Source organism: Anabas testudineus, chromosome 10, assembly GCF_900324465.2.
Source record: "Anabas testudineus chromosome 10, fAnaTes1.2, whole genome shotgun sequence".
Lineage (NCBI taxonomy): Eukaryota > Metazoa > Chordata > Actinopteri > Anabantiformes > Anabantidae > Anabas > Anabas testudineus.
Window position 1 is genome coordinate 18,848,947 of NC_046619.1, and position 17,694 is coordinate 18,866,640.

The 17,694-nt window shown below is 38.2% G+C and overlaps 1 protein-coding gene across 1 annotated transcript; it reads left to right on the plus strand.

Annotated features, from left to right (window-relative positions):
• The first annotated feature begins 231 nt into the window (after window positions 1-231).
• On the plus strand, window positions 232-10,935 carry elovl6 (ELOVL fatty acid elongase 6). The gene is made up of 4 exons (XM_026358209.1): window positions 232-473; window positions 9,260-9,391; window positions 9,508-9,659; window positions 10,493-10,935. The coding sequence occupies exons 1-4, from the start codon at window positions 391-393 to the stop codon at window positions 10,933-10,935; spliced, it is 810 nt and encodes a 269-aa protein (XP_026213994.1). The 5' UTR covers window positions 232-390.
• Window positions 10,936-17,694: the final 6,759 nt, after the last annotated feature.

The following is a 17,694-nucleotide window of genomic DNA, read 5'->3' on the forward strand; positions in this document are numbered from 1 at the left end:
TTTTTAGTTTTCAGCTGATGTTTCTGTAATTGTACTCGAGTAACATTTGAATGTAGGACTTTTACTCGCAGAGTATTTCTACAGTGTGGTATTAGTGCTGGATGAAGTGAACATGATGAAGTCATCTGAACCGAGTTGCCCTTTAAGTGGCAGAGGGCTCAACTAAACCGGCGGCGCTAGGACCCGGGGTGCAGTCGGATGAGGAAGAGGGCGTAGGCTCGGGGGCCGGTGCGGCTACAGGCGAACCGTGCGCGCACAACCGGGAGGTCTCGGCGGCAGGACGAGCGATGCGAGTCAAGGGCTGCGAGGACACCGACTGAAGACCAGCAGCTCGGCCGGGTATCGCCTTGTTTCCGCCTGTTGTGTGAGCAGACCCTCAGCGCAGTGAGCATGTCGGTGCTGGCGCTGCAAGAGTACGAGTTCGAGAGGCAGTTCAACGAGGAGGAGGCCATCCGATGGATGCAGGAGAACTGGTAAGGCTGCAGGGTGTCGGTAGCACGTCGTTGTATTTTAAGCCCCACATCACCTACGGTTTAATTCACCGACCTGTGTGTGTGTGTGTGTGTTTGCTGGAGCTGGAGGCTTCGACGGAGCGGATTAACGTGGCCTCGTCCTCCTTAAATCAGCCTCTCTGGCATCATCCGCACGGTGCTGCTCGGTGCCTGACGCGGGCCCAGCGCCGCGATGCTGAGCCGCACCGGAGCCTGTCCGAGCCCCGTGGAGGCTACAGCACAGTCGGCTGATGCATTATGCGTCTATTTGTTTTTCCACGGGAAGCGTTTGTCCTAGATTTCCTCTGATTTGTTGTTGATGGTACTGTAGAGGTCATGCATGGCTCCAGCTGCCTCATCCATTCACCAAGCCCTGCCATAGACTGGTAAACTCCATCCCCATTAGTCATCCTGTGTTTGTCTTTCAGCAGAGGCAGCTCTTACTTTCATTTCAGTAGGTTACTGTGCGGGGATTTTAAAAGACAGCTGCACAGATGTCCAGATTAAATCCTACTACTGTTGTATAAGGGAATAAAAAGGCATTATTCTCTAAGGTCTGTTCATATTTCATGTGTGTGATGCTCAGTATGAGATCTGTTTTCTCACATAATCAATTTGTTTACAGTTTCAAATATCAGAAAACAGAGAGACGTGGCCATCACCAGCTCCTAGAGGTAAAGGTGCCAGCTATAAGCAGCTGATATTGTCCAACCAACAGCCCAAAAGAGGTTTATTCACAATTATATGAAGCATAAGACGGAGCAAATACAACTAATCACATAATAAACAAGTTCAAACACTGTAACTCATAGTTTATTTTATGAAACATTCTTATAACGACTGAAAATGGTGACATAAGAAATAAATCTAATTTAAGATCCATTATTGTTTACCCAGGGCAACGTCTGCCAGGTTTGCACAAACTGCCAACTGACCCTAGACTAATATTTCACTGAGTAAATATTGCTCTTGTATTGATGCTTTTCAAATGTAGGTCATGTCACCCAAACATCCTTTGCATGAGCTCTCTGAAGGGTTATTATAGTCCAGATCCATGGGCAAGAGTGCTGAGCAGGAAATGGTCCCAAGCAAAACAAACTGTGTCATGCGTAACGTTACCGTAGGCTTGATTAAGCATTCGGTGCCACTAGGTTTGCATAAAAGCAGCACTTGGTGAGCAGGGCCCATTCATCTGGCTTCTTCTGTCATGTGTGAGATCCAACAGTGGAAAATAGTCAGATTATACATATTACTCTGAAAACATTTGGATTGAGTGGAGCTCTTTGAGACAGTTTTAGAACAGTTTCCTTCTTATTTATTGGAGTAACATCGTTGTGTGTGTGTGTGTGTGTGCGAGAGAGCACGCATGGTACCAGTGAGTAGGAGCTGTCCATACCCTGGTACTGACATCCAGCCAATAACGTTCATCTTCTGATGTCTGCTGACACAACATCGGCCAATCACGTTGCAGCTAGTCTGTGCTCACTTCTTCCTGCTAGGACAGTGTGCACATGGTTGATCCAACAATCGCTGAAATAGGGTTTGAAATGTTTCTATAATATACAGAGACCAGTACAGGAAAAAAAGCATATAGCACCTATCATGCAAAATAGAAACAAATAAATCTTTTAATGTATTATTCATTCATTAACATGCTTAAAAACCAAATGCACCACTGGAACGAGTTTAGTCATTTTGTGGTTTTAATGACACAGTTTTATTTATTTAGGCTGGCATAAGGCCTTACCTCCATTAATCCTCTGTTAGACCTTAAAACCCACTAAGCAAATTCCAAATGCTCATTAAATTAGTTCATTTTTTTATGCATACAAAGAGCCACTTAGCAGCTTAGTTGTTGTGGATTGATTCTGTTTGTCAGAATTTGAATTCTGGCTCCTTTTCTGTTGTATTATAAGAAATCAAATCAATTATATTAAAAACAAATTACAGTTAATAACGAGTTGCTGCAGAGACAAATATGATGACTGGAGATTGAGGATCTCTGACTGCCTATCAAGAACACTATCACACCATCTTACGTCAATGGTAAGATCGATTTATAATATTTTGGATATCACTTGAATTGTATTTCTGCAGTACCTTTAATTTTTGTCATGACAGTTTTTAAAAGTGGTACATACATTACTTTTGTACTTGTATTCATGATAGTTGTTGAGTTATTGTATATATGGACAACTAGAATCTCAGAGAGTGGTAAAAAGTTAAGCTTTACTGCTTTTTATGCCACCAGTCTTGGTCCATGAGTTGCTACTAAATTTTTCTGTGTGCCTGTTGCACAGGCTTGCATCACAGGGTTGTGTTGGAGTAGTACATTGTTCAGCCTTGGTAAGAATATAAACCAACAAATGGCTGATTTGTGTTGTTCCACCAGTTTCGCCATAGGCATCACAAACCGCCAGCTTCATGGCTGGTTAAAAAAGCTGTAGACAACTTCTACTTTTAGCAAGGGACAGACAATGTTGTATTTCTTTATTTTATATTATAATTGTCAAAGGAACAAAAACTTAAAACACACCTGCCTATATTATTTAGGCTGCCATAGACAAATACATGACAATGTATTCTTGAACAAAAGCTTCAATGCTTAGTATTTCAAAAGTAATTTGAGCTGGTAAAGGAGTCAGAATTTAGTGTTTGCTCTCGGTCCATCTTATTATTATACCTTATATTATTATGTTGATGAATTCAGTTCTTTTACTATTCTTGGCGCAGCCTAATTCATCTTCACTTTATGTTTATGCATGTTTTGCTTCTAGAGCTAAAGTAATAAATATTGTTCAAAACAGATACTGTGACACATCAATAGGCGCTGTTGATATACTGTGTATACACATCATTGTTTGGCAGCGTTGGATGACAACTCGTACACTGATCTGATCTGTTCCCTGCAGATTGTCGCCAGACAGCTCAACATTGTGAAGCAAGGACAATTACACTGATTGTCAGAAAAGTGGGAAGGGTGGACAATGGACCACGGTGCTGCAAAGAGCAGTTTAAATATAACCATGATTGCATTACAATATATTACATTCTTTGATACACAGCCTGGTAGAGGTGACACGGTTTGTCTGATTTGACAGTGTTCATGAAATAGTGTACTATGATCTCAAAGTCATCAGAGCTTTTTAGACCTGGTTCAATGCTGTATTGAAGTTTCTGTGTACACAGTTGCAGTTGTAGTTGCAAAGATTCGTTCCTTTACGTCAGGTATTGCAGTTGTCAGTGTTTTTCTGTTATGTCAGGAATGTTAGTAACTAAGCACTTAACACCTGATACCTGAAGTTGTGAAGATTGCAGATAAAGAAACCGGTATGGCAGCTCTACGTTACCAACATCAGTGACTTTCACATACTTACATGCTGTAACTACTCCATATTACAATTTTACCATAACATTGAAAATATTAGTTTGACATATGATGGGAACTTGAGTCACTCTGCTGAATTTCATACACTTGCAAATAGTAAAAAATTAAATAAAGGATGTTAAATAACATGATGCATATGTCTTTCATTCTGAAGTATACTAGTGTACTCGTATATGGTTCTATCAGCTTTATTCTTTTTTAATATTTTAACTGGATTTTTCACTGTATGTGATTATGTGTGATAGGTAAAATCTTCAGCTGAAATAGTCAGTTATGTTTTAATTCCCATGCCTCCAAAAGAGAGCTGCACTGTTAAACACACATCTTTAACTTGCTGATTCACCCTGTACTCCCACCAACATCTTTAAACCTCATTAGCATGCAGGTTGCTGTGAATCTCTGTTCCATGTTTTTGAAAAGCCTTTTGGGTAGATAGCATCCTCATGGGTCTTCAGCAGAAGTGCAGAACAGTGATAAGACATCTCAGAGCTGAGAATAGTGCAGTGAGCATGAACAATGAGATCTCTGTTGTGGTTTCTTTAAATCTCACTGTTACTGCTTATTATCACAATTTCATATGATTCTGCTGCTCTGCTCTTTTTTGTCATTGCATTGAAGTAGATTTTAGTATAAAATAACAATCATGTTTGCAGATCTTATGAGATTTATGAATGCTGCTTTGTTGTAATTGTGTTTTATTTAGTTCAACACATCTAAAACGTTTGCTTTCTGATTCGGAAGCGTCATAGCGTCATATCTCATTCATTAGTCTTTAAGATCAGGTTGCTGGGTCTTGATGAGTTGGATAGATAAGTCTCTACCTTCGAAGTCTCATGTTACTTTTACAGCCCAAAAGCAGTCCAGCCCATTGTTTCAGAGCTCTTAGATGGATGAGACCATTAGATAGACATATTAAATTTGGCATTAGCGTATCATATCACTGGCCACTGCATAGCTTGTTTCTTTTTTCTCTTGTAATACATTTTATACAATAATACTTCGGTTTTGGTTTTTGTAGTTGAACAGAAGCAATGGGACCTCTCTACCTGCCAGAGGTGCAGGCTGGCAACAAACGCAGTATGCATAATTCAAAGCCACAGTGCAGGAATTGGAATAGGAGAGGTAGTTATAGTTAATTTTCAACCACAGTGTGCTGCGTTTGGGATTTTTTGGGGCCATGACTTTAATCCATTTTTCATTTTTCAATTTAAAGGAGGAAAAAAAACGTGTTCTTATTGTCATTGTAGAAAATTCTATTGATGGTCATGCAGTTGAATCTTAGTCGTGGTTCTGCATGCTGCTGCTCTTTCAACAGGAGCAGCTCGTGGTGATGCTGATTAGTCCTGACCACGTTAACCTAGAAACCACCCCTAGCTTGATGTTTGCTAGGCTGCTCTCCTTCTCACAATGGGTGAGGTCAGAGATGAAGATGTGGGCTGGCTTCTCGGGAAACAAAGTCTGCCTGGAGTGTCGTTGTGCTCTGGTTTCACTTCCACAATACATCAGGCTGTCAAGGAAAATCTTCCTAGCACAAAGAAAAACACAGTCAGTCAGACAGTAATAAATAAGTATGTTGCTTCTTAAATATAATGCTTAAATACTTATTGTCCTGTGTTTGCATTAAGGTTTTGGCATGTATATAGGTAATTTTAATGGAAAACATTATAACGTGTCAGTAGGAGAAGCACTAGTGTAATGTAAATGTAAAATGTAGAAACAATTACCTGCTTTACTTTTAGGCATTTTAAGGAGCTGAATTATCTCTGGGCTAGAGTCAACTTTCAATTAGTGGAATAGTGTGGCTTGCATTCAGGACATCATTGCCCACTGTAGCTTGAGGAATATGTATCATGTCAGCGCCATGCTTGTGAACGTCAGCTACTGAATAGTCTGAGGTAGTCGAGCATAAATATTTTGATCAAAATGTCATTTATTCTTCTTATTATTATTATTATTATTTATTATTATTTAATTTATAAGTGATCAAACATGGTAATTGGTAAGTCCCATTAGAAAGTGTATGTATTAACTAGAACTAGTAGGTGTGTGAGCATCTGGTTTATATTTGGAGTGTTTCCCAGATGACAAAAATAATTCAGTAATAGCTTGGTCCTACAGTTGTCTTTACAGCCTCTCTTGGTCTTGTTGTGTGGTTTTCTGCTCATCTCATGCTTTGGCACAGCAACTCTTACTGCCTTTCCACAGTTTTAGATACAGACAACGATGCCATAGGGTAGATTTAACCCACCCCCCCGATCCTGAAGTGACTTTGTATACTGTATGTGCACATTTATTGTGAATGGAGTTGCTTGCATATGTGACACTCTAGACACACACTTTGGTTAGACAGACACCAGCCTACTGGCATAGGCATGCAGACTCATCCTCAGACTGCACACTCAGGATTACGTAACGGTTGAAATCTCCTGGACTAGCTAATACAGATCCAAGTTCCACAGCAGGTTATCCAGCAGCTTTATACAACACTGTCAGTGGGGGAGGGGTTGGTCTATTGGATCAGCATTCTTATTATATTGTGTAGTGTATTGAAGAGGCTACAGGCAAGTACAGCAACCCCCAAAAATCACCAACATGCACACTTGTGAATGACTCTCAGACAGATGTCTAGACGTGATTGCCTACTATCAATCATGGGTGCAGTTTGCTGCTTCTTGGATGTGTGTCAGACTTGACTTGAAGTTAGGATGAGCCATTAATTACAGCCTGATTTTAACTTATAGACAGTTTTGTTGGGTGTCTGGTGGCACAGGGCGACTCTAGAGTTTGGGTATGATGGCTTTATTGTTTTATGTTTTACATATCTATGGTATTCATCATTATTTGACAGCAGTGCAAACTGGACAACACCCAGTGCCTCACCCAGGGCCTAACTGTGTGATAACAGTCACAAGAAGGAAAGAGATTCCAGACGTGACTTATCTATGTGACTGAGGAGGTCTAACATATTGTTCTGGTTGTACACATTGATCACAATCTCCTAAACTGCTGTTTTTTTATGAAGTTGCTGCACCTTCCTGTTGTTTGGAGGTAATCTCAGCAGGATGAAAGCCGCTGCTTTCTAGCCTTGCAGCAAGTCGGAAATCACTGCTGAGTCTGTTACAACTCCATGCTGATCCTCCCCAAAAGAGCTCTGACGTTGTTGTTTTTCATTTGTGCTGCCTCTGCCTACTTTAACAAACAGCAGAGTCAAGCTTCTTGCCACACCCATCTAATATATTGTCCTGTGTAGAACCATAGGCCAGGCTCAGAAGGTCTAGTGTCAGTGCTTGTAGTTTTGAATCTCTGATTTTCTTAATTTCTGCACCAGTAAAGAATGAAACTTCAATGCCAAAGTGTCTCAAGTACGTATCTTTAAGTAGGTGTAGTCTCTCATTTCACTAGAGAACAATAAAGAGATTGCCGCCACAATAGGGATTTATTATTTGTCATCTATTAGAAATATCAATATATGACAATATTGTTATATAAAACAATATTTTCCTTGGATGTCTAAATAAATACTACTTGTATGCTGCCTGGTATTTAATGCCTCCAAATAAAACTAGTTCCAGCTGTGAGGGAAAAAAATACTTGTTTGAATTTGAATGTTAAAGATCGGGGGTGAAGCGGTAGAGACACAGGAGAACATGAAGGGATGATGTGAATTCACACTGATGACTCAAATACTGTAGATTCCTTTGACTGCAGACATACTGTAGCTTGGCTGCAGATGGTACTTCAGAGAAAAGATAACAGCAGCTTGCCCCCTCCCCCACAATCTCCACTAACTGGTGAGCTTTGACCATGCCCTTGGTTTTTTGTCCTTTATTATTTTCTGACATCAGTGTGATCCATATTTTACGCACATGTCTTTGCAGCATATCCTGAGATATAAAAAGTATACTGCACCCTGCAGAATCACAGCTTAGGTTATACATCATTTTAACCTTTACTTTGAACTTTAAACTTTGGGCTTGGACAGCAGCACACTGAAGGGGAACACTCCTCAGTCCTCCCAGCATCACTACAAAATGGCCACTGTACATTGTGTATTGCACAATCAAGTTTGTAGTTAAAGAAAACTGACACTGTTTTGCACTTTTGTTCTTTTCTTATGTTGATTTGCCTGCTTTGATACTGTTATGACAACAATAGCTTAAGCTTGACTTTATTAGCATATTTTTCTTTTTAATGAGGAAACCACACTCTTTATGATGGTGGCAAAACCACGTGCTGCAAGAGGCAGTAAAACAGAACAGGATGGATTCTCGTTTATATGCTACACATGTTCTAGTTCTGTGAGAAATGTTTGCATTTGTAGTATTATGTGCCAGTTTGTACCAGTATGCGACCTTGACTATATCGGACGATTTACAAGTATAACATCGAGTGTGAGTAATACACTTCTTTCATATAGTGATTCATTTCATTACCTTCCCCTTGTATAACCTCTGTACAGCACAAAATAACATCACTTAATTGAAACTTCCCTATAGCTAGTTTTATGCAAATCCTTATCCCCGCCACTGCTCGTCCGATATGCACTGTGCACGTTTTTTTCCCCCCAGCATCTCCATATGTCTGTACCTCTACAGATCTAAATCCCCTTCCACTGATCTATTGCCTTATTCATTATTTCGTTTTCTGGCTAATACTGCTCAAAACAATTGCTCTGCTCTCTCAATGGACCAAACTGTGTTTTGGACAGAGCTGCTCCACTTCTAGGCAGCAGGGGCCCAATCTTCTTTTGGTCCTAGTCAGCATCCAGTCTGTCAAGTCAGACCACCTGTGCTTTGTAATTGTGCTGAGAAATGGTTTTCTTTACGTTTACCAGGTGGTGCTTCAAAGCCTCCCCTTCATGAGGCACAGCAATGATCTCTGACAAATCAATTATAGCAAATGGGCATTAGAGGATAGTGGGAGTCAGAACTGAACAGAAGCAATGACTGTAAACTGAAAGCTAAGCATGTAGCAGCTGTGGGAGCTGGACTCTGATCATTAAATCATTACTTCAGGCATTGCTTGTGAAGTCAGAAGGACTGTTCTTTGAGTTTTTTAAACAGCATGTTGTAATTATTAGAGTGCTAGAAGAGGAGCAGTTAGAAATGCGAGCTGCTTGTTTTAGAACGTATCTTTAAAATTAGTTGAGCTACTGTGCACGTTCAATTATAACTTTATCGTTTAGGTTCTTTTTCATTGTGACAAATTGGTGTTTATTGCTTACAGGTAATGTTGGTTTGCCCTGTGTTTTCCATATGTGATTGTATAAATATTAAGCAGGTTATTGCTGAAGAAAACCCAACATGATTATCATATTAACCTGGGTAGATGCAGGCAATTTTAAAAAATGGCGCTAATTAATTTTTTTGTGTGTTTACAGGAAGAAGTCCTTTCTCTTCTCTGCACTCTATGCTGCCTGTATCCTCGGTGGTCGTCATGTCATGAAACAGAGGGAGAAGTTTGAGCTGAGGAAACCTCTGGTGCTATGGTCGCTCACGCTTGCTGTATTCAGGTGAGACAACACTGCCACTAAAGAGAGAAAGTTTACCATGATTTTTGAAGAAATGTACCTCACTTCTTCCCATGAAACTATTTTACTATGTCAGTACTGTCTCTCTGTTCTTCTAGTATATTTGGTGCCATCCGTACTGGGAGCTACATGATGTACATCCTGATGACGAAAGGTCTTAAACAGTCGGTCTGTGATCAAAGCTTCTACAATGGGCCTGTCAGCAAGTTCTGGGCATATGCTTTTGTACTTAGCAAAGCACCGGAACTTGGTAAGTCAAGACTGTATTTTGTTGCATCCTGCATTTATTTTGCTATGTTGTGCTTGAAGTGAGTTATCAATAACCACTACCTGTCTGCCTTAAACACCAGGCTTAAACATTAGCTGTTGCTCCTCTCAGTGCGAATGAAAGATCGAAGACTGTTGTATTTGGTTGCTGCCCATAATTGAGGATAATTGAAAAATTTGGAAAACAGAGAATGGACAGATTTGGTACCTACCAGGTTTAAAAATCACAAACTTTCAGGCATTTTAATCTAAACATATACACATTAAACATTTATTGCACTAAGCTCAGGCTAACTGTTGTACAGAGGTCCATTTATTGCATTTAAGAATGCAACAAACTGTCTCTTTCAGTATTTAAAACAAGTGAACATTTACTGCTGTACATTTAATAAAAGGACATAAAGTAGAAAATACTGAAATAGATTATTTAGCTGTTTTGTTGCTTGATAAGAAATGTTATTTCCTAAATGTAATACAAAACATTTTAAACCGGGATAATTAATTTTGCATGTTGGGCAAAAACATTTTTTCCCGTACAGTATTTTATTGAAAACTAATCAGTGTAAGAATGTTCTCTATGTTCTCTTAGCTTTGCAGTTTTACATAGTTTAAAAAGTCAATATTTTCTGCAAATTTGAGAGCACCATGAATCACATCCAGCCATTTTGAATGGGACCATGGTAATAGTATTCTTTGTCTTCCTGTTCCCGTCCCTTTCCTATTCATCCCTCCTTTCCTACATTTCCCTCCCACCTGTGGTCTCTCTAAATGTCTTCCATATTCTTTCCTTCCAAATCTGTGTTATCATATTTATAGGTGACACTCTCTTCATTGTCCTGAGAAAACAGAAGCTGATCTTCCTCCACTGGTACCATCACATCACCGTGCTCCTTTACTCCTGGTATTCCTACAAAGACATGGTGGCTGGTGGGGGATGGTTCATGACCATGAACTACTTGGTCCACGCTGTCATGTACTCTTACTACGCCTTGCGGGCAGCCGGCTTCAAGCTATCACGCAATTTCGCCATGTTCATCACGCTGACCCAGATCACCCAGATGTTGATGGGATGTGTAGTCAACTACCTGGTGTACTCATGGATGCAGCAGGGCCAGGAGTGTCCATCTCACATGCAGAACATTGTGTGGTCCTCCCTCATGTACCTCAGCTACTTTGTGCTCTTTGTCCAGTTCTTCTTCGAGGCCTACATTGGCAAGACCAGGTCATCAGCTATGGCTGCCACCAAGAAGAGCGAATAAAAAACAAAATGCCATAAGTAAGGGAAGAAAAAGGGAGTTGGAAATGGAGTGCAGGGACCAGTGACTAGAGAGAGCAAGAGTTAGTTGGGGATGGGAGGGGTAATGGGTTTGGCTGTTAGAGAGAAGTGTCATAGAGGCCAGAGAAGTTGGGTGGGGTGGGTGGGGGTTAAGGGTCAACAAGATGGCTGGTGTTTGTGCTTGAGCATTACTACTAATGTGCAGATCTAAAACAAGCCTCATTGGAGGTGATGTCTCCACTGAGGGATGCAGGGAGCAGCACCGCCATGATCAGAAGTCATCACGAGTTTTCCACCTGAAGTTTAAAAAGTCCCGTTTTGAATTCACCACAAATAGTTCTTTAAACCTAAAACCTAAAAAAAGACAAAAAAATCTCTAGATTTAAAAAAAGTGTAATCTGCCATGAACATGTGTTTCCTTGATATTGAAAAAACAAAAAGACATTAATTGGTACATATGAAGATGGATGGAGTCAGTGTTAAATTGAGCCATCTGAGTATATTTTTGTCTGTCTCATAGTGTTTGTTTCAACATGTCAAAGACAAAGCTTGAAACACTGCTGAGTGTGCGTGGAGCTGAGCTTTGGTGGTTGATGTGAGCTGATGGAGTGAACGGCACTGTATCTTCTGTGTCTTACATTGCAAAATGTGATATTTTCTCAGGTTTTAGGTTTTGTCTTTCTTAATATATTATGCATATCACAACAAAGTAGTCATGTTTAACATCGGCATTGGTTTACAGTATGGCTGAATTCCATCGAGTGTGGCCACATGAAAAAAGAATGAGTAAAACTGATTGGACTGACTGACTCAGATGATCACACGGCTCTTAGGCCTAAATGGGAAACAGATGTTGACAGTGCCCCGCTTCACCACTTGTCATGAACTTGCATATGTTGCTTGGGACAAGACTTGCCATTGAACCAACACTTCTCCACCAGTGAAGATGAAAAAGGCTCTTGGATACTGAAAAGCTTAAGTGAAGGACAGACATATTTATGTTTAGCAAAAGAAAACAATTTAATCAAAACATACAAATTGTCAAAATCTACTGTATTGACTTTAAAATAGTATGTATTCTTAATGGTGTCTGTTGTGCTATTGTTCATTTGCACTGTATCAATGTCAAAAACAATTGTTGCTCAAAAACAATGTACTTAAACCATATGAACAAATAGTGCAAAAATGTGAAGTGTCTGTGGTGGGTGTTTTTTTTTTTTGTGTGTTTTTTTGGTCTCACCTGTGACATCTTGGTATCGGTGAGTTGACAGATTTATAAGCATATATGCTTGGAAAGGTCAGAATATGATTGTCACCTCAAGATGTATCATCAGATGTGTACTTGGTATTAGGTGGTATTTCACTTTCTGGTATTACCTTAATCACCAAAGTCATTGCAGGATAAGACTGGCTATTAACACTTGTAAACAGCATACATAACCAAAGTAATTAAGCCAACAAGCTTAACTAGTAAACCTTCCCAAAACTACTGACTGACCTTCCCCATGGGGTTAAATTGTACAATCAAGTTTAATGTTTAAGAAACAAAAAAAATAAATTGAGGTGCAGATCCTTCTACCTAAAGAATTGTAATTTATTCTTTTTATTATTATTGAACATATGAGTGAGCTTTTAAACTAAGATCAAATCAATCCTTTTAGAACCAAGTTCAACATCATGTCACTTAAATTAAACTACTGTGAATTAACTAATGTTGCAGAATTATTCCCAGAAAATGGCCTAAAAAGAAAACAGCGTCCTGTTTAATGACAATAGAAAAAGTGGCCCCCAGTGCTCACTTGTACTATAACAAAATACCTTTAGAAGAAGTCATACTTTGAGCGAGTTAAGTATTCTCTTCTCTAATATTAATAATATTAATAATATAACAAAATAAAAAGAGAACACATGACGACCGGAAGTCACCTTCTCCTGTTAGACACTTCCAAAATAAGTCACCTCCAGCAGGTATGTTTGGTTCAGAGTCATCACTTAAGTTCAAATTCTTCACTGCACAGAAGACATCGTATTTTTTATCGGCATGTGAAGATGTCTGGAATATCTGACAAGGCCTTCAAACTGTGGTAAGTGTCTCATCAACAGGTTTTACAAGGTTCACATTGTTTTGAACTTGAATTGTTTTGGCTTGGCTAGGAATTGTTAGTCACACACTCAAGTTATAACATCAACATACATTGTAAGATTATTCTAACTGTAGTAAAAATGCCCAAAAGCAAAACAAAAACGTGTTTGGAAAAAGTAATTGTGTGTGTGTGTGGTGCGGAAGTGACAGATAATAGCTATGCTTAGCTAACTAGCTAGTTAGCTAGCTCATAGTTAGCTGACCCTGGTGGTGTGGCACCAATGTAACGTTACCATAAGGCTGTCAGGAAAATTTAAATGTATAGAAAATAATCAGAACTAATACCAGTTCCCTCAAGAGAGGAGCTGAACCGTGTTTCAAACTTTGTGTTGAACTTGACATAAGTTTATGCTAATGTTAGCATGCTAAGTAATTGGCTAATTTAACAGCCTGCCTAAGTACAACAGTTGAAACATAGTTAGCTAAGACTGGAACATTCAACAGAACTTATAATTATACTAATCAATGTGAATTGTAGTTAAAGAAATACCTGAATAAACAACCATAGTATAGTTCTCCATTGATACTAGTGCCCAGTTTTAAAGGCAATCTTATCACTGCTTGTGATTATATTTTTTGGTTTTGGTTTGATTTATATCCAGCATTAGCTGAGGCTAAAAAACATTGATTTATTGTTATTGGTTTGCAGAAGAAACAATCTTATCTGTTTGGTTCCCGTCTGAACATGTTGATAATTTAATTTAATTAGTAAACAGACCTCAGTTATGTAGTTAGTAGTCACATTTTATTGTCCTACACGCTGCTGTTGTTATTTTCTATAGATGCTAAAGATAATTGTTTTCACATGGACACATAGAACTAATGTGGATTAATGGCAAAAGAAAGGTTTGGAAACACGAAGACATCAGATTGGATTTTTACACTGAAATGTAAACGACAAAACACAGAAAACATGCATATACAACAATCAGCATGTGAACCATCTATAACTTGGAAGATTACATCTTACAAACCAACTACCATTTACTACTTGTTGTTTGTTTTAAGAAATTTAGTTTACTAAAGTTTACTTTGATCACATCTTCCAGATGATAAAACACTAAAACAACACAATTGAAACAGGTTTCCCTTAAACCCTTCAGTGTACATTTGACTTTGAGAAATTAAGGTTATTGTTTGAGATATAGCAATGAAAGATATTATTATTATTATTATTATTATTATTATTATTATTATTATTATTATTATTATATGTAAATATATTAATACAAATAAGATGAATAAGAATAATTTAATTTGTCTTTTGTAGACAGACATAAGAAGATCTGATCTCCCCCACAACAGATAAAGCTGAGGTAATTCCCTTCAGTATAGACAGCTGTAGTCCAGTTTGTGCTGACATACATTTGCAGAGGTGCATGACTTTACTGTGCATTCCCCTTTTCAGCCAGCTAAATTGAACAGAGCATTTATAAAGTCACAGCAAGGCCAGGCACCTGTCTTTTACATAAATATGTTTTAACATTAAGTATTTGTCAAATTAGGATTTTTACTCACGATGTAAACAGCCATTTTAGATTTGGTGTTATTTTCAATACCCACAGTTTTCAAGGTCGTCCTTGTATAAACAGGTTTTCTTTATACACTATCGCCATCTGCTGGAATAAATGCGTCAAATATTAGACGGTAAAATGAGGACAAAGTCTACAAATATGTTCTTGAGTTGACAATAAAACAGGAGAAGCAACACTTTAAGATTGGTTTATAGATGCTAATTGGATCTGTTGCTTCGTCTTGCAATGCTGGGGTTTTGGAAATGTTTGACTGTTTCCATCCTCATAAGATTATAGAAGAAATAGTGAATACTTGTTAGATTTGACATAAATTGTCATCTCATAATTGATTAATTAAGCTGCAGTTAATTAACTGATTTTCTTGTTTGTTTCTTTTCTGTTAGTTTTTTTTTTACAGTAAGATGTGCTGAACTGTGTGCTGATTTTTAAATTTTTTTTTAAACAGTTATTGATAGTAAATTCAATATCTTTGGATTTTGAACTACTAGCCAAACAAAACAAGATGTCACCTTGGAGGGGAGGGAATTGTTTTAAGCATTTTTTCATAATTTGCTGTCATTTTGTTGACAAAATGATTAATCAATCAGTATAAAATAAACCAATCAAACAAAAAAAAAAACATTAATGGAGAGTGCACATAATAATGAATAATGGTTCAAAACAGTCGGCAAACTCTAAGTAATTCCCAGACAACTATGTTGCACATAGTACATATGCACAGCTGCATATGTACTATTCCACATGATGGATACTGTACTGCTGTACCATAGAAAACTTTGTTAAAAGGTTTAAATCAACGTATTCAAAATGTTTCTCCCACTTCCCCAAAGGAGGCAAAAGAGCAAGGGCACATCCAGTTTTGGGGTTTGCCCTCTTTTGTGGTGCACCCATAGATTCTGGCTCATGTGTCTATGTTCAACACGTGCATTAGACCCCCTCCCCTTTTGACTTTAAATCTGCCCAAATCCTCACAAACTAGTGTTACTCTGTCCAGCTCAAGAGCTGTAGGGACCAAATACTGACCCAAAGGATCAGAGCAAAGCCTTTGAGTGGGTAGCTAATTCCCTCTTTAGCCCTCATCAGCTGTCCTCCGGGCTGGGATGGAGACATGAGTGATAAAGCAAAGCTAGCCCCATCTGCCAGTAAAATAGAAAATAAGCTAATAGAAGAAGATTGAAAATATAGTAACTTTGCTTTTAGTTGTACTTACTTGTGTAAGTTCACTCTTCTATTAAAAAAAAGGATGTTTGTCCGGTGTATGTTTTAGCACATTTACACATATCTATAAAATTACTTTCAATTCATGCTTATTTCCTGTTCTTATTTTGTCTTTTGGATAACAGATAGACACATTCAACACCTCACATACCTTGCTTGCTTTCATCTGACTTGCAAAGCATTCAGCTTTGAATAATAACAGTATGAATACTGTTGGACGAATGTGGTTCTCAAGGATTGAGAGACCTGTTTTTTAGCTTTCACCTGTTTTAATTCTTTTGACTGAATTGAAATGGGTAAAATGTCTGCTGACTTTTGTTGAGAGCTAATCGTTTCTTTTTCTTCTTCATTTTCTTAGTTTGAGTCATAGAATATATTCATGTTAGCTTTCACTTAGCTTACAGATTAGTTCAGTTGCTAACAGTACAGAAATTGTTTTATTTCTTTTCCTCACTAGCATCAAAATAACAGCTTGTAAAGCTGCATAATGCTTCATAAATTAAGTGTGTGTATCTCTCTATATATATTTAATATTTATTATTAACACATTTAACAAAAATATGGCATTTACCGTTGATGAATTAGGGCCATTTTATGCAAAATACCAACATTTTCAGGGGCTCAAAGGTATTTGGACAATTCACAGACATAGATTTAATTGACCAGGTGCGGCCAATACTCTTAATTTTACTTTAAGAGAGATCTCAATGCAAGTGAAAGAGCCTATCAGGAATACTGGAGTTGATAAATAAGCTGAAATAAGCTTTAATTGCATCTTGATTGTTTTTTTTTATTGTTGTGGTGGTGTATAAAAGCAAAACAAACAAAAAAAATGTCACTGTTCAAATACTTCTAAATCCAATAGTAATTCAGGAGCATTCATGTTCAATACATAAAAACAATACAACACTTCAGGATCCACATTTAAAATTACATGTAAAATAATGCCATACCCAACAATAATAAAAACTCAGGACCCCGGAGGCCTCTGTTACTTACAGTGTCATTGACTCTATTGCCCCCTGTTGCACCAATTGAGGAGTAATACAAGATAAATTGACTCTGGGCCCAATTTCATCTTTGCTTGAAGGTTGATCTGCCACTGTTTAGAGTGTTGCCCTAACCTATCTGTTAGCCCTAATGGAGGCCAATATATAGATAAGTGTGTCTTGCCAGGAAAATCAATATCGATGTGGCCCCTGATGGTTTTTGATTTAAAGTGCTTTGCTTTCTGCCATCGCCTCGAAACAAAGAGGTGGTGGTCCTTCTATTAGCAATTCCCAGTCAACCTTGAGACAGAGCTGGAGACAGAGATAGAAATAGAAATGATGGTCTAGCGGTGGTCGACGGTGGCAGCATTGGTACCAACATCATTAGAGCGTTAGATTTGGTGGAGGGTAGAAAAGCATCATCAGTGGAGCACAGGCAAGAGCTCTGAAGGAGGAGTGTGATGGAGTGTAAAACGACAGAGATGGAGTTTGAGTGGCCAAAATAATCTTTAAATAAGAAAATAATGACATTAGATTGTATTTTGCAAGAAAAAGAAACGGCAAACGTTTAGTGTGTCTCGTAAACTCAGGAAAAGGATGAAAATATTGTTCATTAACAGAATTATTTTTAAAACATAGTTTTATTGATGGAAGTAATATTCCAAGACAATTCACGTTATTGTACTTAAATGTTGAAAATAATACATAATCAAAGTTCAGTACTTTGAGTAAGAATGTTAACTCCTGTGTGCTCAAATATCACCTGTGTTTTGCTTGTTTAGTAGATATAAAAACTAATATGTCAAAGAAATGAAATAGAAGTCAATAGCATGATACCTTCCCTTTTCTGAAATAAA